This window comes from Erinaceus europaeus, chromosome 13, assembly GCF_950295315.1.
Source record: "Erinaceus europaeus chromosome 13, mEriEur2.1, whole genome shotgun sequence".
NCBI classification, from domain to species: Eukaryota; Metazoa; Chordata; class Mammalia; order Eulipotyphla; family Erinaceidae; genus Erinaceus; species Erinaceus europaeus.
The window spans coordinates 1,097,770-1,121,471 of record NC_080174.1 but is presented as its reverse complement, the minus strand read 5'-3'; the positions used below and the strand labels follow the sequence as shown (position 1 = coordinate 1,121,471).

Below are 23,702 nucleotides of genomic sequence, written 5' to 3'. Positions count from 1 at the left end.
AAGTTGTTATATTTGTCTTTGATTTGTGTTTCTCCCTCATTTTATGCTTAATTTATTATTATTATTATTATTATTATTATTATTATTATTATATTTTGCCTCCAGTTGCTGGTGCTCAGTGTTGACATTACAAATTCACTGCTTCTGGTGGCCTTTGTTTCTCTATTTTTAATAGGATTGAGAGAAATTGAGAGAGGATGGGGAGATACAGAGGAGGAGAGAAAGAGAGACACATGCAAACCTGCTTTACTGCTCATGAAGTGGACCCCTGCAGGTGTGGAGCAGGGAGCTCAAATCTGGGTCCTTGTGCTTGGTGATGTGCACGTTATTGGATGCACCACCACCTGCCCCTTATTTAATTATTTTTATACTTTGAAGTCTTTGTAGCTCCACTTTGTTCTGACAACCCTATATTGGGATTCAGAAGCTTCTCAGTCTTTCCATATCAGCATCTATTTCATTTTAACCATCTCATATCTTCAATAATATATTGATTTATGGAAGTCAGGTGGTAATGCAGTGGATTAAGTGCATGCAGTGTGAAGCACAAGGACTGGCGTAAGGATCTTGATTCGAGCTCCTGGCTTCCCACCTGCAGGGGAGTCGCTTTACAGTGAAGCAGGTCTTCAGGTGTCTGTCTTTTTCTCCCCCTCTCTGTCTTCCCCTCCTCTCTCCATTTCTCTCTGTCCTATCCAAGAATGACGACATCAATATCAACAACAATAAAAAACAAGAGCAACAAAAGGGAATAAATAAATATTTTAAAAAATATTAATTAATTAATTAATTTACAAAGAGGAAACACTGACAAAACCATAGGATAAGAGGAGTACAACTCCACACAATTCCTACCACCAGAACTCCATATCCCATCCCCTCCCTATTGTTTAACCCTCTGGGAGTATGGGCCCAGGGTCATTGTGGAATGCAGAAGATCTGGCTTCTGTAATTGCTTCCCTGCTCAACATGGGCATGGACAGGTAAATCCATACTCCCAGCCTGTCTCTCTCTTTCCCTAGTGGGGCAGGGTTCTGAGGAATCAGAACTCCAGGACACATTGGTGGGGTTGTCTGTCCAGGGAAGTCTGGTTGGCTTTATGTTAGCCTCTGAAACCTGGTGGTTGAAAAGAGAATTAACATGTAAAACCAAACAAATTGTTGACTAATCATGAACCTAAAGGCTGGAATAGTGCAGATGAAGAGTTGGGGGGGGGGGGGGCCTCTGTTTTGTAGATATCTAGTAGGCCTATTTTAGTTATATTCCAAAGAGCCCATGACTATACTAGTTTTTTTTCCCCATGAGCCTCAAATCTGATATGCAGATGGATCATTGTTATCATCTGGGGAGATGATGTCATGGCTGGAAAAAGGACCAGAAAGGTGGATCAGGGAAGAGAGTAGCTCCCAAATATGGGAAATGTATATAAATATTGACTGTTATTCCATAGAACCCACTGCAGTTCCTAGTTTTGCCCTCTTTCTCTTTCGTGTCCTGACCTGGAGAAGACCTGGAGAAGGGCTGGCGTGCATAGTGGGAGATGGCCATTTTGTTAGCTCCATGTGGCCTAAACCCACTGTGCTTCTCACCCAACTCTGGGGCATCTGCATCAATAAAGAATTGTATTACCACACCACCACGAGTTCCTCGTCTCTCTCTTTGGTTAACCTACCCCGGCATTTTGGCACCCAAAGTGAGGCTCGAACCCACGCCCCTGAGATTAAGAGTCTCATGCTCTACTGACTGAGCTAGCTGGGCTAGCTATGCACGCCAGCCCTTCTCCAGGTCGGGATGCGGAAAAGAAAGAGCGAAACCAGGAACAGCAGTGGGTTCTATGGGATAAAAATGGAATTGGCAAGTCAGGAACGGGATTGGCTAGGAAAGGTGGTGGAAAGAGGCAAAAGGCATGCTGGGAAGGTGGAAGCATCCTTAGCAACTATTGCGATGGTTTTAACTGAATTAGCAATACCCTGAGGGGATAACATGGTGGGGATCTTTCAGGCAAAACAATGATTATGTAAATAGACCATAGTGTCAGCAATGGAGCATGGGGAGGGGGCTGGTTTTAAGGTCTGACACAGGAAAGTGAGCCTGCCCTAGAGGTTCCAGGACTGGGGAAAATATAGACTCTATAGAGGAATCAGGAGGTTCCTGCTGTCTTAGGGTTTAAGAAGACAATAGATAGTTATTGCTGTAATCACATTATTTGGCAATTGGGTTAACTTTGAAATATCCCATTGTTAGGATTTGCTGTATCATACACAACATCACCATAATTTACATTCTTTGACATTATTTGAATATAGTTGTGCCGTATAGAGTAATGCCACTGGTTGCTTCTGTTCTCCCTCATCTAAGCTTTTCAGAGAGTCAACATATCAAATACTCAGCCTATGGTCTGTGCATTAAAAAGTTTGAGACATTCAATCAAATTTTCCCTCTCATATTAAATAAATAGTGATTTATATGACTACACATTAATAGGAGTGTACATAAGCACCATTCCCACCACCAAAAGACTGTGTCCTATCCCATTCTCACCCCTCCCATCCCCCCCTGCCCCATGAAGCCAAACATCCACCCTCACCCTCAACTCAGGGTTTTTACTGTGGTTCCTTAATCCAAATTCAGTCAAATCCTGCTTTGAGTTAATATATTGATTTTTAATACACAACTATTTTGTAATAAATAAATATATTTTGCTGCCACCATGGTTGTCACTAGGTTTCAGTGGCCTCATGGTGAATCTAATGCTCCCAGTAGTCATGTTTGCTGTCTTTCTATTTGATAGCACATAAGTTAAGAGAGATGGGGCATATGGAGAAGGGAAGGGAGAGACCTGCAGCCTTGCTTCACCACTTGTGAAGCTTCTCCCCTGTAGGTGGGGACTGGAGGCTTGAACCTGGGTCTTTGAACATGGTAACATGTGCGTTCAACTGCCTATATCACCATCTAGTTCCCTACACAAGATCATTCTCAGATGTATTTATAAATTTCTTTCCTTGAACTTTGTGCATGTTTCCTGTATTCTGGAGCTCTGATTAAGCTCCAAAAAGTATCACCTTTTCCCCTCTATCTGGTTTGTGCTTTCTTTAAAGTACTGAATGTTGATGGACATTCAGTCTTTTACTTTGTAAAGAACTGGATCCTGGGGTCAGGTGGTGGTGCACTAAGTTAAGCACACATAGTATGAAGCACAGGGACCTGAGCAAGGATCCCAGTTTAAGCCCCCGGTTCAAACACCCAGTTCCCATATACAGTGGTGAGGGGTGACTGGATGGTGAAGCAGGTCGGCAGGTGTCTGTCTTTCTCTCTCCCTTTCTATTTCCCCTTCCTCTCCCAATTTCTCTCTGTCCTATCCATTAAAAAAACTGACTCGTTAGGGTTTTAAATTATAGTTGACCATGGTTTGGGGCATGTGAAGTGGGTAGAGTCATGGTGATCTTGTTATCTATAACTACAAGATCCAAGAAAAGAGAAAAATTGATTATCTACTCCATTGTCACCAAGTATGGAGTTGTTTCTAAACCCTTCTTTGCAGACAGAGGCTCAAGAAAGTCATGCATACCTATATGGTGTGCGTTCATGTGTGTGTGTGTGAGAGAAAATAGTTTTCAAGTGGACAATTCTTAGGGAATGATGGAAAACAACAGAGGCTGATGACCCTAACCTTCATTGTCTTTCCCCATGCATCTGGGTGCCCTACATTAAAAGGGTTGATGTTGAAGAATTCATTCCCCTACTTGACTAACAGCCAACAAATTCTGACCCAATAGATCAATGTTTGGAGGGAAATGGTGAAGACTATCGAGGAAACATGTCAGTGACTGCATCTGGACACACCTGTCAGAGATGGAAGGAACAGACCCCTCACAAGCATAAGTACACCCCAGAAAGCTATCCCTCCAAGTAAGTCTCTCATGGGTCTCCTACTCTTCTGATGCATCCCACTGAGTCTGACTCTATTCCAGTCACCACAGGAACTTAGTATTCATGTAAAGGTAAATCAGCAGGCTTGTGGATGATTGCTTTATATTATTGGAAATAGGAACTTCTGATTGTTTTTCTTTCAGGAATCTGGCTGGAAACTACTGCCGTAACACTGGAGGAGAAGTTGCTCCATGGTGCTATACCACCAACAGTGCCGTGAGGTGGGAATACTGCAGCATCCCCGCCTGTGAGTCCTCTGCTGCATCCACAGAGCATCTGGTTGTCCCAGGTAAGAAGAGTTGTGTGTGTTTTCTTTTGGCCCCTGTTGCTGTCTTTACTTTTCTCCTTTAATGGGCTTACCTGCTAGAGTAAATTTCTTACTTTTTTAAATTTTATTTTTTTCTTTATTGGGGTATTCATGGTTTACAGTTGACAGTAGTTTATACATGAGTAACATTTCTCAGTTTTCCACCTAACAGTCTACCCCCCACCCCGGTAGATTTTTTTCCCCCACAGATCCTCCTCTGCTATCATGTTCCAGGACTTGAACATTTCACCCCACACCACAGAGTCTTTTACTTTGGTGCAGTACAGCAATTCAAGTCCAGATTCTGCTTTGTTTCCCACTTCTGTTATTATTTTTTCAACTTCTGTCTGTGAGTGAGATCATCTCATATTCATCCTTTTCTTTCTGGCTTATCTCACTTAACAAGATTCCTTTAAGCTCCATTCAAGATGAGGTGAAGATGAGGACCATCATTCTTAATAGCTGAGTACTTTTCCATTGTGTATATAGACCACAACTTACTCAGCCACTCATCTGTTGTTGGACACCTGAGGAGTTGCTTCCTGTTTTGGGCTATTATAAATTATGCTTCTATGAACACAGGTATACACAGATCTTTTTGGATGGTTGTGTTTGCTTCCTTAGGGTATATCCCAGAAGAGAAATTGTAGGGTGATAGAAGAGGGAAACTGAACCACTATACTTCACTACACAAAAAGTAAATTCTAAACGAATCAAGGACTTAGATGTTAGGCTAGAAACTATCAAATACTAACAGAAAAATATTGGCAGCACTCTTTTCCATCTAAATTTATAGGCTTCTTCAATTGCAAAGAAGACTTTAACAAAAGTAAATCAATGGGACTACATCAAATTAAGAAGCTTCTGTACAGCAAAAGAAATGACCACCCAAGCAAAGAGACTCCTTACAGAATGGGAGAAGATATTTGCATACCATACATCAGACAAGAGGCTAATAAATAAAATATATTAAAGAGCTCACCAAACTCAGCAACAATAAAAAACGATCCCATCCAAAAAATGGGAAGAAGATATGAACAGAATATTCACCAAAGAAGAAATCCAAAAGGCCAAAACACATATGAAGAAATGCTCCAAGTCATTGATTTTCAGAGAAATGTAAATAAATCCAACAATGATATATCATTACACCCCTGTGAGAATATCATACATCAGAAAGCACAGTAACATCAAATGCTAGAGAGGCTCTGGGGACAAAGGAGCCTCCTGCACTGCTGGTGGGAATGTCAGTTATTCCAACCCTTGTGGAGAGCAGTCTGGAGAACTCCCAGAAGGCTAGAAATGGAAGTTGAAATATTGACAAGACTATAGGATAAGAGGCATACATTTCCACACAGTTCCCACTACCAGAACTCCATATCCAATCCCCTCCCTTGATAGCTTTCTCATTCTTTATCCCTCTGGGAGTATGGACCCAGGATCATTGTAGGGAATGCAGAAAGTGGAAGGTCAGGGCATGGCAGTATGGAAGAACCTTTTTTTTTTTTTTATGCCAGGAACTTCTAAGCTCTAGCTTGTTGTGGTGCTGGGAACCTTTGGTGTCTCAGACAGGAAAAAAATTTTACATAACCACTACACTATCACTTCAGCCAAGAACTATGCTACTTACTTAATTTTTACCATATGTGAGTGAGAGATCAGTGAGGAGAAAGAAAGTCTGATTTACTCCACATTGCTGTGTGCGGAAGGGGCACACAGAAGGAAGAAGATATGGTCTTATAGACAGAGGTCCAAGGTTGTCAACTACTTTATGAAAAATTTCATTAATTTTCAAAACTCTCAAATCTGATTGGAAGAGTGGAAGATAAAGATGAAGATGAAAATGTTCCCTGCATCCTTTAGCCCTTGCCCCTTTCCTGACTTCTGTTCATTCTACCTTTGAATCAAGTCTTTATTGCACTTTCCCCATTCAAGTAGTAACTCCACTAATACTTGATTTAACAGATCAGTGCCTGGAGGGAAATGGTGAAAACTACCGAGGGAACATGTCAGTGACTATATCTGGGTATACTTGTCAGAACTGGAGAATGCAGACCCCTCATGGGCATGAATACACCCCAGAGAACTACCCCTCCAAGTAAGTCCCTCACAAATTGCATTCTCCGTCTGATAGTATGCAATGGGAAATCCTACTGATTTGCTTTATGTCAGTTATCATGAGAATATATCATTCATACATGTTGGGTGGAGACTGGACATATTGTAAGCAATGGAAGAGAAAACAGCAGTATACTTGCTACATCAAAGATTCACAAATTGAACTTCAGCACTAATAACAAATGCATCGTCTGTGATTGTTAGATATACCAACTCTCGGGTAATATGTCTAAATGCACAATTTTTGGATTGAGGGAAATCAGGAAATTGGTGTTGATAAAACCCCATTAAGTGCACATTCTGGGTATACTTCTAGAGGAGTTTCCATTCTATGGCTAAAGCACTTCTCTTCATGACTTGAATGCTTACACATGAAAGTCAAAGTTGGAAATCATCTGCTACCATCTTCTCAATGAAGGAGTCACTGTCCAACAATTTGAATGGCTTATTTTCTTGAGTCTTAAGCCATCATGAAAGATGCTTCAGGACTGAATCAAGAGATGGATATATGTCATATTTATATTTAAAAAATCATAATGGAAGTTTACTCTGCTTGCTTAACACTTCACCTGACATTCATTTTGAATAGCTGAATATAATGACTAGATCTGACTTCAATATCACCCTAAACAGTCTGCCAGTAGAATAGAGTTGAATAGCTATCAACATTAATGCAATAGTGTTAATATACAAATAAGTAAACAAGCATTTAACCATTTTTTTTTTACCTTCTTCAAATGCTGGCCTCATAATTATTTTCTTTTTTTAGAAATTTGGTTGGAAACTACTGCCGTAACACTGGAGGAGAAGTTGCTCCATGGTGCTATACCACCAACAGTGCCGTGAGGTGGGAATACTGCAGCATCCCTGCCTGTGAGTCCTCTGCTGCATCCACAGAGCATCTGGTTGTTGCAGGTACAAAAATCTATGAGAGCAGTCACTATCTTCCCTTTTCTGTTCTGTGATATCACCTGCTAGTGTAGCTTTGTTGATATTTAGTTTGTTCTCCTCAGACTATGTATTTTGTAGTTTTACCAGTTTTCAGTTGGTAAATTTGGCTTCCTCATTCACTAGGGGAAATCCTTTTATTTAATTTTATTTTACATTTATTTTACTATTTTTTATTATTTATAAAAAGGAATCACTGACAAAACCATAGGATAAGAGGAGTACAACTCCACACAATTCCTACCACCAGTACTCCGTATCCCATCCCCTCCCCTGATAGCTTTCCTATTCTTTAACCCTCTGGGAGTATGGACCCAATGTCATTGTGGGATGCAGAAGGTGGAAGGTCTGGCTTCTGTAATTGCTTCTCCGCTGAACATGGGCATTGACAGGTCAATCCATACTTCCAGCCTGTCTCTCTCTTTTCCTAGTGGGGTGGGGTTCTGAGGGATCAGAGCTCCAGGACACATTGGTGGGGTCATCTGTCCGGGGAAGTCTGGTTGGCATCATGCTAGCATCTGGAACCTGGTGGCTGAAAAGAGAGTTAACATGAAAAGCCAAACAAGTTGTTGACTAATCATCAAAGTTGTTCAAGTGCCCATCAGAGAAGAGTGAAATAGAAGAAAATCTGATGTTCCATCTAGCTGTTGCTCATGCCCAGTCATCTTTTTAAAAAAAAGAATTTATTTATGTATTACTGAGAAATATAGGGAGAGAGAGAGAGAGTGAGAGAGAGAGGGAGAGACAAAGAACCTGACATGACTGGTACATGTGCTGCAGGGACTGAACTTGGGATGTCATGCTTGAAAGGTCAATGCCTTACCCATTGCTCCACCTCCCGGACCACCCCAGGCATCTTCTTGTTGAAAAATCATTTGTTGTAATTTATTTTCCTTATTAAAATAACAATCCATAACCTTCTGACCCAACAGATCAGTGTCTGGAGGGAAATGGTGAAAACTATCGAGGTAGCATGGCTGTGACTGCATCAGGACACAGGTGTCAGCGCTGGAGGGAACAGAGACCTCACAAGCACAGTAGGACCCCAGAGAACTATCCCTCCAAGTAAGTCCCTACCTGTCTCCATATTGATCTCACAATATATAATCTGGAAATTTCACCAGCTAGCCTTTAATTCTGATAGCATAAGAACATAACATGGCCATATCCTACTCAAAGAGATGGAAATAGCACTAAACTAAAACATGCTAGAATATCTAATTTTTCAAACTTGTTTTCCCACAATGGCAGTGCCAGTATTCTTAGAAATTTTAGATTTACTTATTCTTGGGCTTCAACCCTAGCTTCCTATATCAGTAACTCTTGGAATAAACCCACAAGCAATCTTTCAGAAATCCCTCCATCAGACCTGGACAGGCATGCCAAGTTGGGTGCACATATTGTCATGCACAAGGTCTTGGGTTCAAGCCCCTGCTTTACACCTGCAGAGGGAAAATTCACCCATGGTGAAGCAGGTCTTCAGGTATCTACCTTTTTATCTCCCTCTCTACCTTCGCCTTCCATCTCAATTCCTCTCTGTCCTATCAAATAAAATAGAAATAAAGAAGATACCCATGCATTAAATGCACATTAAAATTCACACATTTTTCATTTCATGACTGGAACACTTGCTTTCCTTGGCTAGGGTGGACACTGAGAAAGAAAGAGTGTGGAAACTATCCATCACTTTTCTTTCTTTTTCTAAAGACATTATGACTTTTTGTGACACCTGCACTTAACCCACTGTGCTACCACCCAGCTACATTATGACTTTAAAAACACTTTTAATTTAGTTTTTATTATATTTATTGGATGGAGATAGCAAGAAGTTGAGAGGGAAGGGAGAGATAGAGAGGGAGAGAGACACCTGAAGACCTGCTTCACCACTCGTGAAGCTTTCCCCCTACATGTGGGCACGTGTCGGGCTGGCTTCGCGGGTGGAGACAGACGACCAGGGACTCATGGCTGAGCTGTAGGCAGTATCTCTTTATTCATGCAGGATGCAGCACAATCTAAGCCGAGCTAAACTAAACTAAAAACTGAAACTAAAACGAACAATCCTGTCCTTATATATACTTTCCAAGTAGTCTGTGAACAGGATGTGACGTAGAGAGGGTGGAGAGAAAAGTGACTGGTGAAAATCAGGGTGTGACAAGGAGAGGGGGCAGAGCAGGCGAGAATTCTACCACTGAACCACCAATGCCCTGGAGGGAGGGTGGTGCATAGTTAGTGATTTATGTAAATAGACCGCAGCTTTGAGTGGGATCAAACCAATCCCATACAGGCATACCGGTGCTTAGTTATGTAAATAGACTAGTGTTAAGCAGGGGGGATTAAACCAAATGAAACAGAAGGGGTTTTTAGAAGCAGAATTAGAAGCATACCAACAGGCACGGGGACTTGAACCTGGGTCCTTGTGCCCTGTAACATGTGTGTTCAACCAGGTGCGCCACTACCAGGTCCTCACTTTTCTAACATATAGGAAAGTACCACACACAGAGAAAATGAGTTTTATAATTCTAAACCATCAAATATTATGTTCCAAGATATTTTCACCATTTATGCCATCATTGTATTAAATCTCACAGAACTTGCGCTTCTCGCATATGACCCAACATGGCACCCAGTTTAGATGACTGTACAGTGTGGATGGGGTCTGGGCTCAGTGTTACCATGTGACTGCATGCCAACAGGAAAGATGTAACAGAGTTCTGAAACATCAAAATAACAAAGAATACTAATATACAGGTAGATAAGCAGGTACCTGATCACTTAATTTTAACCTCCAAAGATAGATTTATAATTACTTTCTTTTCAGAAATTTGATTGGAAACCTGTGTCGTAACCCTGATGGAGAAGTGGCCCCTTGGTGTTATACCACCAACAGTGCCGTGAGGTGGGAATACTGCAGCATCCCCGCCTGTGAGTCCTCTACTCCACCCACAGAGCCTCTTGATCTTGTAGGTAAGAAGGGTCATGAGAGCCTTCAAGGGCCCCCAAAGCTGCCTTCAATTTTCTCCTTCAATGAGATCACCTTCACAAACAGCTTTTTACTGCCATTCTTTTTATTCAGAATAAGGCTATATAATTTCAATATTTTTTTAATTTATTTTTTATTTAAGAAAGGATAAATTAACAAAACCATAGGGTAGGAGGGGTACAACTCCACACAATTCCCACCACCCAATCTCCATATCCCATCCCCTCCCCTGATAGCTTTCCCATTCTCTATACCTCTGGGGTGTGGGTTGCAGAAGGTGGAAGGTCTGGCTTCTGTAATTGCTTCCCCACTGAACATGGACTTTGACAGATCAGTCCATACTCCCAGTCTGCCTCTCTCTTTCCATAGTAGGGTGAGTCTCTGGGGAAGTGGAGCTCCAGGATGCATTCATGGAGTCTTCAGTCCACGGAAGCCTTAATTGGTTAAGTTCTTTTCTTTTTTTAAAAAAAATTTATTTATAAAATGGAAACACTGACAAAACTACAGGATAAGAGGTGTACAATTCTCATCACCAGAACTCTGTATCCCATCCCCTCCCCTAATAGTTTTCCTATTCTTTAACCCGCTGGGAATATGGATCCAGAGTCATTATAGGGTGTAGAAGGTGGAAAGTCTGGCTCCTGTAATTGCTTCCCTGCTGAGCGTGGGCATCTACAGATCAATCCATACTCCCAGTGGGGCAGGGCTCTGGGGAAGCAGGGCTCCAGGACACATTGGTGGGGTCATCTGCCCAGGGAGGTCCGGTTGGCATTAAGCTAGCATCCAGAACCTGGTGGCTGAAAAAAGAGCTAACATATAAAACCAAACAAATTGTTGACTAATCATGAACCTAAAGGCTGGAATATTGCAGATGGAGATTTGGGGGTCTCTGTTTTGGAAATAGCTAGTAGGTCTATTTTAGGTATATTCCAAAGGGCCCATGACATTATTAGTTTTTGCTTGAACCTGACATCTGATATGCAGGTGGACCCAAGTTATTGTCTGGGGAGATGATGTTATGGGTGGAAAGAGGGCTAGAAAGCTGGATCAGAGAATAGAGTAGCTCCCAAATATGGGATAAGTGTATAAATATTATTGGATGTAAACCCCATTGATTTGACCTGGGGCCCATATTCAGCTTCAGATCCTATGTAATGTCTGCATCCCTGTAGGTCCGAACATGCATTCTGTGGTCATGAGAAGGAATATCCCAAGTTGCACCTATTTCAGGACCCATCTTCCTCAGGTGGTAGATGGAGTATGTTACCCAACCTCCCTTCAGAGAATGGGACATTCTCTACCGTTATTGATCCACATTGAGGGCAAAACCTTATGAGGGCCCCCAAAGGGGTCCATTATGTTGTTCCTGATGGAGATGACCAGTGACAATGGAGAGAGGAATCTGTTAGAGGTCTAGGCCCATCATGTCTGTGTGGGAATCCCAGGACTCCTGGACTAGGGCCCCAGCTGATGGGGTGGCCTGATAGCAACTAAAGTCATCATTAAAGTGTGCCAGTCTCTTGCCCTTACTCAGCTTTTGTAGTCCCTACTTTGATAAGGTTAGCTTTGGAGTGACTGAGGGAAATATAATAGGAAGTAGGTGGGGAGGATATCTATGTTTAAGTAGAAACTATTTCATTAGGCACTCTATGGTGTCTTTTTAGGTCTTTATACTTGCTTGCTGCATATATTGACTCACTGCAGACTATTGTGCACTTTTGCTTTCAGGTATATATTTGCCCTAATTTATGGATACATGTGAACATCTGTCCTATCTCATGGGACCTGGTCTGTATCTAGGTTTTGAGGCTTTGTTATGAAGTGAACCACCAGAAATGGAATTAAGGTGTCCTCTGAGAAAGGAAAGGTCTCACTGGAGTAATGAGGCTGAAGGGTTGACATTCCCTGCCTGACATCTCTGGACACATTCCAAAGTGAAGCATGCTGAGCATTGAATAGGCTGGGATCAGAAGATGCAGTGTCAGTTGGTATGAATTGAGAGAAGTATGCAGGAAGGTGAGCTGCACCCTAGAGGTTCCAGGACTGGGGAAAATATGGGCTTTATAGAGGATGCGGGAGCTTCCTGCTCTTTGGGGGTTTAAGAAGGCAGTAGATAGTTATTGTTATAATCCAATTATTTGGCAGTTGGTTAACTTTGAAAATCCCATTGTTAGGATTTGTTGTATCATATACAACCTCACCAAAATTTATGACCTTTGATGTTATTTATATTTATCTGTATCTTATAAAGTATTGCCACCGGTTGCTTCTGTTCTCCAGGTCTAAGCTTTTAGGACAGTCAACATTTCAAAGACTCAGCCTATGGTCTGTGCATTAAAAACCTTGAGACATTCAATCAGTTTTTCCCCTCTCATATTAATTACATAGTTATTTATATGATTACAAGTTAATAGGATTGTACATAAACACCATTCCCACCACCAAAAGACTGTCCCGTCTGGTCCTCTCCCCCCCCTCCTCCCAGTGAAGCTGAACATCCACCCTCACCCTCCACCCAGAGATTTTTACTTTGGTGCCCTACTCCAAACTCACTCAGATCTTGCTTTGAGTTTCCCTCTTTGTTCTTCTTTCTCAACTTTTGTTTATGAGTGGGATCATCCCATACTTGTTTTTGTCTTTCTGACTTAGCTCACTTAATATAATTCCTTTTAGCTCCATCCAAGATGGGTCAGAGAGGGTGGGTTCATTGTTCTTAATAGCTGTGTAGTATTCCATTGTGTATATATACCACAGCTTTCTCAGCCATTCATCTGTTGTTGGTCACCTGGTTTGATTCCAGGTTTTAGCTATTATGAATTGTGCTGCTATGAAAATAGGTGTAAAATTTGTTTCTATAGTTCAGAATAGGGGGTTCTCTTGGATGGTCTTGCAAGTGATCTTAAAAAAAAAAGTGACTCCTGTTGTTATTTGGTAAATTGTTCCCGAAAGTTGTTAGGATGAAATAGTTAGTGCTATGTGCTCCTTTTCCATTTCTTTGGTGTTTTGTCACTTCTTTTTATCAATTTTTGAGAGCTGGATGGTGATGCCTTTACTTTAGGGCAGATTTACCTCTTTCTCTACTTGCTTCATATAACCTAGATTTCTACTTCAGGCATACATGAATGTTATGCTTTTGCAGAATAATTCACCCTTTCTACTCCCGTGTTTGTTCCTTGTGAGAAAACATCTATCTGAGCATGCCAGGCTTTTTGCCTACCACAGATCCACACAACCCATGGCCTAATTACACTGCAGGGTGAACAACTTCTGTTAACTTCTCAAATTCTGACAGATACCTATAGGGCCCAAATCCAACACCAGGTCAACTGCAATAGCATGATAAGTAACTAGAGGTGAATGAGAAGGGATGCGACTTATTGGCCCTTACAGCAATATATCTGCTAGGATCCCATTGGGGTGCTAGTTAGAAGAAATCTCGAAGTATTGTAAGCTTGGTAGAAGAGCTATGATGGCCATGCTATTTGTTGTCTCTGCCCTTCCAGGGATGTTTCTGTTTCCATTTTAGTTCCCTTTGTTATTGAACCAATTATGCCTTATGCTGACACTTCAAGCTATTTTGTAATTCCTTTGCTATATTATGTAACTAACCAATAAAAGACTAAGAACCCCAATGGTCAGGGACACACTATTTACCATCTTCGTAAAGGATAGCAAGGGTGTTAGCCACACTGACTTTACAAAGAACAAACTTTGAGTCTTTGTGCATTTATTTGATTGTGTGATTCTATGTGGAGATTGCAGTCATGGGGAATCACAGGTATAATGATCACTGTTCCTATTAGTGAAAATAGTCTACATTCTAGAACCTTTTCTGGCTCTTGTGAATATAGCCACTACTCCAGTGTTGTTGTTTTCACACAATAGCTGTTCCCCCCTTTTCATTTTTAATTTCTAAATTATTTAAAAATATTTTATTTTATTTTATTTATTTAGTATTGGATGGAAATAAAAGAAAATTGAGAGGGAAGGAGAGATAGAGAGGGAGAGAGACTGAGAGACACCTGCATCCCTGCTCACCACCTATGAAGCTTTCCCCCTGCAGATGGGGGCCAGGGGCTTGAACCTGGGTTCTTACACATTGTAATGTGTGCACTTAACCAGGTGTGCCACTGCTTGGCCCCTTAATTTCTAAATTCTATACATGTAATGAAATTTTTGAGCACTTGTTTGGAGGTTCTAGCAGGGGAGCACAGCTACTCGTATACCCTCGACCGAAGACCGGTCCGTCTCTATTCAGGGAAGGCTGTCCTCTTCGACCGAGCATGCAGCTTTGGGAGGGATGCACATGGAGCAGTGAGGGAGGAAGGGGACACCCACCTAGTCAGCCAGATCAGCCGAATCAACCCTGGCAATCAATGGGGTGACAGATGTCACAGCCAGATCACCCTCACATCCATAATGAAATTCTTGATCTAACCAGATTGAAATTGATCACCAATGTAGTTCTTCTACTTGTCCAAGAATCATCAGTATTCAAGTATTTAATTTTTATTGATTTAATAATGGTTCACAAGATTGTAGGAGAAGACAGGTACAATTCCATACAGTTCCTACCACCAGAGTTCCATATCCCATCCCCTCTATTGGAAGCTTTCCTATTCTTTATCCTTCTGGGAGTATGGACCCAGTATCTTTATGGGATGCAGAAGGTGGGAGTTCTGGTTTCTGTAACTGCTTCTCTGCTGGACATGGGTGTTGGCAGGTGGACCCACACCCCCTGCCTGTCTCTCTCTTTCCCTAGTGGGGCAGGGCCCTGGATAGGGGAGGTTCCAGGACACACTGGTAAGGTCATCTGCCCAGGGACATCAGGTTAGAATCATAGTTGCAACTGCAACTTGGTAGGTGAAAAAACAGTAAAATATAAAGAAGATATAAAGAAGACATAAAGAATAACTAATTGTTTAATTATTCTTTATATAAAGATATAAAGAAGAACTAATTGTTTAATCATCAGGTACCTAAAAGTAAGAATAAAGCAGATGGGATTTGGGGTCTCCATTTTGGAAAAAGCTAGTGGCTCTATTTTAGGTTTACTCCAAGGGGCCCATGACTTTACTAATTTTTGCCTGAGCCTGATAGCTAACATGCAGGTGGGCTAAAGGTATTGTCTGGGGACATGGTGTCAGAGTTGGAAATAGGACTAGAAAGCTGGAGAAGATAGAAGAAGCTAGAGCAGAGAGAAGCTCCCAAATATGGGAACGTATCTAAATATTGTCAATTGTATACCCCATCAATCTTATCTGGGACTCATATCTATTCATATTCATCCCATGAGATAGAGCACATGTGCATATGTATCCATAAGTTAGGGGAAAATATACACCTTAAAATAAAAGTGTACAGTAGTTTGCAGTGGCTCAATAAGTTGCAATAAGCAAGTACAAAGACCTAAAAAAAAAAAAGACACCATAAAGTACTTAATCAAATAGTTTCCACTTATACCTATATACCCTCCTCACCTACTGTGGGGCCTTGCATAAGCCGAGGTCAAGTGTGGCCCAGGACCCCTGGATGCCTGGGAGGTAAAGGCCTTCTGTCAGTCTCCCGGGGGTGTTTCGCCTCTATGGGTTGAGCAAGAGGGAACCTGCCAAATGGGGCCCAGCCCCCATGAGTCTCCTTCGGGCAGGGGCCCACATCTCCTCTGTGCTAGCTGGCAGTTTCACTTCCTCATTCTCCAAACTAGCTTGACCACTTACCCAACGGTTACTGAGAAGACCCTCACCATTTCTCTATCTCCTGCTGTCTTGACCATATAAGGTACCCCTTAACATTCCTGACCATATAAGGCTAGGCCATAGCCACCCTGTTCTTCCCCCACACCAACCTATAAAAACTCTTGCTTGAAAGACAATAAATGTACTACTCATAGGCAAATAGTGTCCTGGGGTGATCCTTGGCTTCGTCTCTTGGAAAGACCCCCAGTGTACTCACTCCTGCTGCCCTTGGTCTGGCCCCTTCAGCCCCCTCCTGTGATGCACAACAGAGTGGGTCAGCTGACTCAGCCAGACTAAGAAGCGGGGTCCTTGTCAGGACCCTGACAACCTACTACCTATTTCACTTCCCTCACTCAAAGTCCAACCATGTCAGATAAAAGGAAGGACGACAAATGCTGGATAAGGGCAAGAGACCAGCACACTTTAATGATGGCCCTTTTGGTCACTACCAGGTCACCCCATCATCGGGGCCCTAGTCAGGGAGTCCTGGGATTCCCACATAGATATGATGGGCCTAGACCTCTAATGGATCCTATTCTCCACCATCACTGGTCACTTCCAACAGGAACAACATCATAAACCCTCTGTGGGCTTCTATAGGACCTTGCCCTCATAGTGTAACACATCAATGGTAGTGACTGCCCCACTCTCTGAAGGGAGACTGGGTCAAATGCTCTGCCACTTGAGGAAGACGGGTCCTGAAATGAGTGTAGCCTAGAATTTTCCTAGTTATGACCATGGAAAGCAGCTCAGACCTATCGGGATGCAGAAATTACACAAGTATTTAATGTTAATGACTAGAGAAGAAGACAGATTGAAGTTACTCCCTACTTCCATTACCCTTTTCCAGGCCTCTGTGATGTCTACTTTTGAGAAAGTCTTCATTGTAATTTCTTTTCCCCATTTAAGTAATTAGCAAACACTTTTAACCCCACAGATCAGTGCCTGGAAGGCACAGGTGAAAACTACAGGGGGAACATGGCTGTGACTGCCTCTGGGCACACCTGTCAGCGCTGGAGGGAACAGAGTCCTCACAGCCACAGCAGGACCCCAGAGAACTATCCCACCAAGTAGGTCTCCTACGGGTCTTATTCCCATCTGGCACCACACAATGGAAAGTATCTCTGACTTAGCCCTCGATCTTGTTGTCATAGGAATGTAGAATCCATGATCCTAGGAGAAAAATCAAGCCTAATTGTAGGAAAGGGAAAGGAAATAGAAAATTGCTAGCACATGGCTATGCAGTGCAGTGCAGGCCACCCTCAGAACAGCAGTAGCAATGTAGTTACATCTTGTGCATCTGCTCATTCTTGAACTACAAATCCTAAAGTCATAACTACAGGGGTAGATTTATTCAGCAACATTTCCCCTAGAAATATTTATTCATTTTTCAGTTTTATTAATGACTTAACAGTATTTTGCAAAATTATATTTCAAAGGTATGATTCTCCACCCATACATGTTTAGTGTAAATCACCACATTCTACACCAAAGCACTTAGATCCCCCAGCCCACCAAATAACCATAGTTTCTCCAAAGTCCAAGAGCCATTGTGGGTAGCATTAGTTTTTATGAGTCCATTTGCTTTATCCATCTACATTTACATATGAGTTAAGCCATCCAGTAGTTGTGCTTAACCTCTCTATTTCACTTGGCATGGTCACTCCCTGCCCCTGTCCCATCACTTTATTCATAGTGATGCAATCTCATCTTTTTAAATTTCAGAATAGATAGTATTAAATTTATGTTCCAAAACTTCTTTATCCATTCATCTATCTCTCCTTGGGAATTTAGGCTTCTTACATAGCGTAGTTGTTATGACTAGTGGAACTGTGAACATGGGGGTGCATCTACCCTTCTGAGTTTGTGTTTTCGTGCCCTTGGATATATGCTCAAGTGGTATTATCCAAAATCATTTCTTAAAGCCCCCCACCTCCCACATAACACTAAACTTATAGTAAGGCTAAAGAAACTTTGATTTCAATGATTTCAAACTTAGAATGAAGACTCTTTTGGGCACTAAAGCAGGAAAAATATTCATCTCACTTGCAATATGTTACACAATGGGCACTACAGAAACAAAAACCTCTTTTTCTTGAGTCTATACCATCACGAGTATATTTAAAACATTTCTCTAGAAAATTACTGTGTACCACAACGCCTGGGAATTTTGTAGTATCCATTCTAATTGCTCAAATTTCCACATATTAATCATTTTTTAAAATTGCTGAGCACTGATTAGATATGGTACCACCTGGACCCTGAGTCAAGCTGTCAATGGAATTGGTTAAAAGAGAATGAGACAGAAATACAGTAAGGAATGTTACTACAAAGTAATAAGCAAGCACCTGACCCATGTACTTGATACCCTAGAAGTGAACTCACGTTCCCTCCCTCTTCAGGAATCTGGTTGGAAACTACTGCCGTAACCCCGATGGAGAAGTTGCCCCTTGGTGCTATACCACCAACAGTGCCATGAGGTGGGAATACTGCAGCATCCCCGCCTGTGAGTCCCCTACCCCTCCCACGGAGCATCTGGTTGTCCCAGGTAAGAAGGGTCATGAGAGTTTCCTGAAGACCATCATGCCATCTTCACCTTTTTCCTTCAGTAGAATTATCTTCTAGTGGTCTGGGAGGTGGTTTAGTGGATAAAGCACTGGACCCTCAAGCATGAGGGCCCAAGTTCAATACCCAGCAGCACATGTATGACCAGAGTGTACAGGTTCTTTTTCTCTTCCTATCTTTCTCATAAATAAATAAATAATCTAAAAAAAAATAAAAGAATTATTTTCTAGGGTAGGCTCATTAGGTTTACTGATGCTTTCATTATATTCTGGCCACAACATATGCTGTATAACTTCACTGACTTTTCTACTGGTTGAAATTGGTTTCAAAGTTCAGAAAAGGGTTGGGTCTTCTTTGGGGATTTTCCATCTATATGTGGCAAAGCTTTAGTGTTGTAAGGTGGACTGTTCCAGAAATAACAGATCCAATGATTTAGTGTTCTGTAGTTTATCTGTACTCTCCCTGGTGATTCTCATCTGTTATATTGATTTCTAAGAGCAGAGTGATAATATGTATAACCTTATATATTCACTTATGTTGATTTTTCTTTGATCAAGTGTGTACTTTACATACCTTGGAACTCTGATTTAGGCAGATAAACAGCTAGGCTGTTGCTTGTATTTTTTTAATTTTTAAAACATTTATTTATTCCCTTTTGTTGCCCTTGTTGTTTTATTGTTGTAGTTATTGATGTTGTTGTTGGATAGGAAAGAGAGAAGTGGAGAGAGGAGGGGAAGACAGAGAGGGGGAAAGAAGTCACTTGTGAAATGACTCCCAGACAGGTGGGGAGCCAGGGGCTCAAACCAGGATCTTTATTCCAGTCCTGCGCTTTGCACTTTGCTTTCCACTTCTTTGTATCTTTTTCAATTCCTTTGAGTAGTGACTCATAATTTCAGTATACAAGTCTTTCACTTCTTTGTTTAGGTTTATTCCTAGATATTTTATTGTTTTTGTTGCTATATAGATATTTTATTGTTTTTGTTGCTATAGTAAAAGGAATTGATTTCTGGATTTCATCTTCTTCTAACTTAGTGTTTGAATAGAGGAATGCCACTGACTTTTGAATGTTAATTTTGCTGACACTTTACTGTATTGCCTGAAGATTTCCAAAAGCTTCTTGCTGGATTCCTTAGGTTTTTCTATGTATATTATCATGTCACCTGCAAATACGAAGAGCTTTACTTCTCTTCCAATCTGTATGCCTTTAATTCCTTGCTCCTGCCTGATTGCTATGGAAAGAACTTCCAATACAATAATAATTGTGATAGTGGTCAGCCATGTCTAGTACCTGATCTGAGGAGAAATGCTTCCAGTTTTTCCCCATTGAGTATGATGTTGGCTGTAGGTTTGTTATATATATTCCACTATCTTCAGGATTTTTCCATCTTTTCCCATTTTTTGTAGTGTTTTGATCATAAAGGGATGTATTTTGTCAAAGGCTTTCTCTGCATCTATTGATATGACCATGTGGTTTTCGGTCTTGTTTTTATTGATGCTGTGGATCACATTAATTGATTTATGTATATTAAACCAACCTTGCATCCCTGGGATAAACCCCACTTGTTCATGATGAACAATCTTTTGAATATACTGCTGTATCTGGTTGGATAGAACTTTGTTCTATACTTTAACATCTATGTTCATCAGAGATATTAGTCTGCAGTTTTCTTTTCTGATTGTGTTCCTGTCTGCTTTTGGTATCAGAATGATGTTTGCTTCATAGAATCTGGGAGGGAGTATTCCAGTGTCTTCAATCTTCTGGAAGACTTTTAAAAGTAGAAGTATTAGTTCTTCTTTGAAGAATTTGTCAAATTCATTTGTAAAACCATCTGGTCCAGGACTTTTATTCTTGGGAAGGCTTTTTGTAACTATTTCAATTTTATTAGCTGTGATGGGCCTGTTCATATTATCTAATTTCTCTTTATTTAATTTTGAAAGTTCATAGGTATCTAGGAAATCATTCGTTTTCTCCAGGTTCTTTAGCTTGGTGGCATATGGTTGTTCATAGAATCCTTGCATGATATGTTGAATTTCTGTGGTGTCTGTTGTGATATCTCCTCTTTCATCTACAATCTGGTTCATTTGGGTCTTCTCCCTTTTTTGTTTTTTGAGTCTGGCTAAAGGTTTGTTGATTTTGTTCACTCTTTCAAAGAACCAACATTTACTTTCGTTGATCTTTGTATGCTTTTCTTATTTTCAATGTTATTTATTTCTGCCCTAACTTTAGTTATTTCTGTTCTTCTGATTGCTTTAGGGTTCCTTTGTTCTTCTCCTTCTAGGTCTTTAAGATGTGTAATCAGGCTGTTTATATGTGCTTTTTCTTGTTTCCTAATGTGTGCTTGTATGGCTATGAACTTCCCTCTCAGTACTGCCTTAGCTGTGTCCCAAATATTTTGATAGCTTGTGTCTTCATTTTCATTGAACTCTCAAAACATTTTGATTTCTTCCTTTATTTCCTCTTTGACCCAGTAGTTGTTAAGTAGTGTACTGTTGAGCATCCACATTTTGGGACTATTACTAATCTTCTGTTGATTGTTAAATGTTAGTTTAATTCCACTGTGGTCTGAGAAGATGATTGGGATGATTTCATTGCTTTTGAATTTTCTGATGCTGTCTTTATAGATTCAAGATCCCAGATTCAATCCTCAGCACTACAATAAGCCAGAACTGAACAGTGTTCTGGCAAGAAAAGAAAAAAAAAAGTTGGATCATGGATATGAGGATCAGAGACTTGGGAGATAAAAAAAAAAGTGTTAATTCCTGCCCTATGAGACTGAGAAAATGACTTTCTAACATAAGGTCCATGAACCTGGAGAAGATCCTCAGACATAATCTTTAACACAGAGCCAAAGCAAGTCAATGTATTCTGAATGGATCAACAGTTTTAAAATATTCAATTTAGAGGAGGAGGAGTGAGCAAAGACAGATGTATGCTTCTTGCTAGCATAGCTCTTTCCCAGGCATCATTGCCTTCTATCTTTGAAAAGGTCTTCACTGTGGTTTCTCTTTACATTTAAAGCAATAATCTTACAACTTTCTGCCCCAATAGAACAGTGCCTGGAGGGAAATGGTGAAAACTATCAAGGAAACATGGCCATAACTGTATCTGGACAGCCCTGTCAAGGCTGGAGGAAACAAACCCCTCACAGGCATGAGTACACCCCAGAGAACTACCCTTCCAAGTAAGTGCCCCACTGGCCTCCTTGTCTGTTCAACACCATGCAACAGGAAATCCCACTGACTTGCCTGGAGTTTTGTTATAATAGTAATGAGCATTTGTATATTATGTAATTAAAACTTATCATAGCCTAAAAGGGAAGGAAAACAGATTACTTAACTCACTACAACACAAGTTTGCGAAGTATGTTTTTCCATACAACATCATAAGCATCCTTGGGAATGTGTATACCTGCCCATTCTTGGGCCTTTGTCTACATATTCTAATTAGTAAATCTAGGAATAAGTCCCATTTATAATGTTACATAAGCCCCCACTAAAAGCACACTAAGGTTGATAACAATTCCATAGGAATAGGATACTTGTGTTCCATTTCTAGGATAAATACATGAAAGGGAGGAATAGTGTAGAAATTGCCTTTTCTTTCTATAATAACTCTCCTGCACAGAGTAAAGTATGATTTCTTGATTCTAAACTGTCATGCAATGTATTTTATGATGTGTCATCCATCTTCTAATTATGTGAAATGTAAGGGGTTAAGTTTTATTAATTAAAATGCTACCTGTAATTTGGTGTCATAATTGTTGAGTTTCAAATGGATCTGAATCCATTATCATGATGAACTAACAATGTCAATAGAATCATGACAAATTAAGACAATGATAATTGTTGATGCAAAGTCTATAATATCTGGCTCACTGATTTACCCTTCTTGGAAATCCAGACTCATGATCACTTCTTTTTTCAGGAATCTGTTTGGAAACTACTGCCGGAACCCTGATGGAGAAATTGCCCCATGGTGTTATACCACCAACAGTGCTGTGAGGTGGGAATACTGCAGCATCCCCACCTGTGAGTCCTCAAGCCCACCCACAGAGCCTATGATTATCCCAGGTAAGAAGAGTCATGAGAATTACCTGAGCAACACCAATGCTATCTTCACTTGTATCTTCCAGTGATACTGCTTTGTAAAATACCTTTGTTGATACTCTCTGGTCAGAAATCGTTATCATTTCAGTAATTTCCAGTTGTTTGAAGCTGGTATTATGATTCTTAAGATAATGATTTTATTTTAGAATATTCCAAGTGCTTTTAGCAAGATGATGTCTTCTGTTCTTGTCAGGTGGAGTACCCATCCCATACTGATCGTTCAGTGGCAGTAATGCAGTGGGGGCAAAAGCTTAAACTGGGGTCACATACATGGCAAAGCAGCACACTATCAGAGTCAACTATCTCACTCATCTGAGTTTTGTGCAAACTTTTAAGTATTGCTAGGCAATGGGCCACTTAGGACTGCTGTGTTAAGGAAGAAACCCCTCTATTTTTCTGATACAATATGTATGAATAAATAACTGTTTAATTGACCAAAATATATTTGATACTTTTAGGGATATTTTATAGAATCAGACTTCATTCTGGTGTCATCCTTCTATGAATAGCAATTCTTGAACCATCGTATATTTCACTATTGGGGGATGAAGAGCTCTGAAGATATCTACCCATGTCTCCACTCAGTTTTCTTGTTTCCTTACTGCTTTTCTGCCTGGTTGTTCTATCTGCCTGAGAGAGTGGGGAGTTAAAATCCCTACTGTCATGTGCTGCTAGTGGTGTACTTCTCCGGTGTCTCAGTAACTGCTTTGCCTGCTTTTCTGTCCCCTCATTTGGAGCATAGATATGTACTGTTGTGAGCTTCTCGTGGTTGACTGATCCAAGATGATATAGTTTCCAATAATCGTTTACTGTTTTAATTATTTTGTGCCCCGACCAGCAGGGCGGTGAACAGGGGCTAGGAACCCAATGAGACCTGAAATGATAGGGACACGAGACACGAAGAATGACAGCAAGACAGGTTTCTGATCAAGCTGCAAAATTTTATTGTGAACACAGGCATTATAAGGCTTTGGGGAAGGAGAGGGAATGCTGGAGGAGGGGGAGGGGGAGCAAG

At 40.9% G+C, this 23,702-nt stretch overlaps 1 protein-coding gene across 1 annotated transcript in view; it reads left to right on the top strand.

The window, feature by feature from the left end:
• The window catches only part of LOC103127856 (uncharacterized), a 135,114-nt gene that overhangs the window by 97,583 nt on the left and 13,829 nt on the right, over nucleotides 1-23,702 (top strand). Inside the window, exons 78-87 of the mRNA XM_060205114.1 lie at nucleotides 3,774-3,906; nucleotides 4,071-4,216; nucleotides 6,200-6,332; nucleotides 7,122-7,267; nucleotides 8,233-8,365; nucleotides 10,119-10,264; nucleotides 16,953-17,085; nucleotides 18,418-18,563; nucleotides 21,630-21,762; nucleotides 22,506-22,651. Of these exons, the coding sequence (XP_060061097.1) occupies nucleotides 3,774-3,906; nucleotides 4,071-4,216; nucleotides 6,200-6,332; nucleotides 7,122-7,267; nucleotides 8,233-8,365; nucleotides 10,119-10,264; nucleotides 16,953-17,085; nucleotides 18,418-18,563; nucleotides 21,630-21,762; nucleotides 22,506-22,651 (1,395 nt within the window). The remainder of the gene's footprint in view (nucleotides 1-3,773; nucleotides 3,907-4,070; nucleotides 4,217-6,199; nucleotides 6,333-7,121; nucleotides 7,268-8,232; nucleotides 8,366-10,118; nucleotides 10,265-16,952; nucleotides 17,086-18,417; nucleotides 18,564-21,629; nucleotides 21,763-22,505; nucleotides 22,652-23,702) is intronic.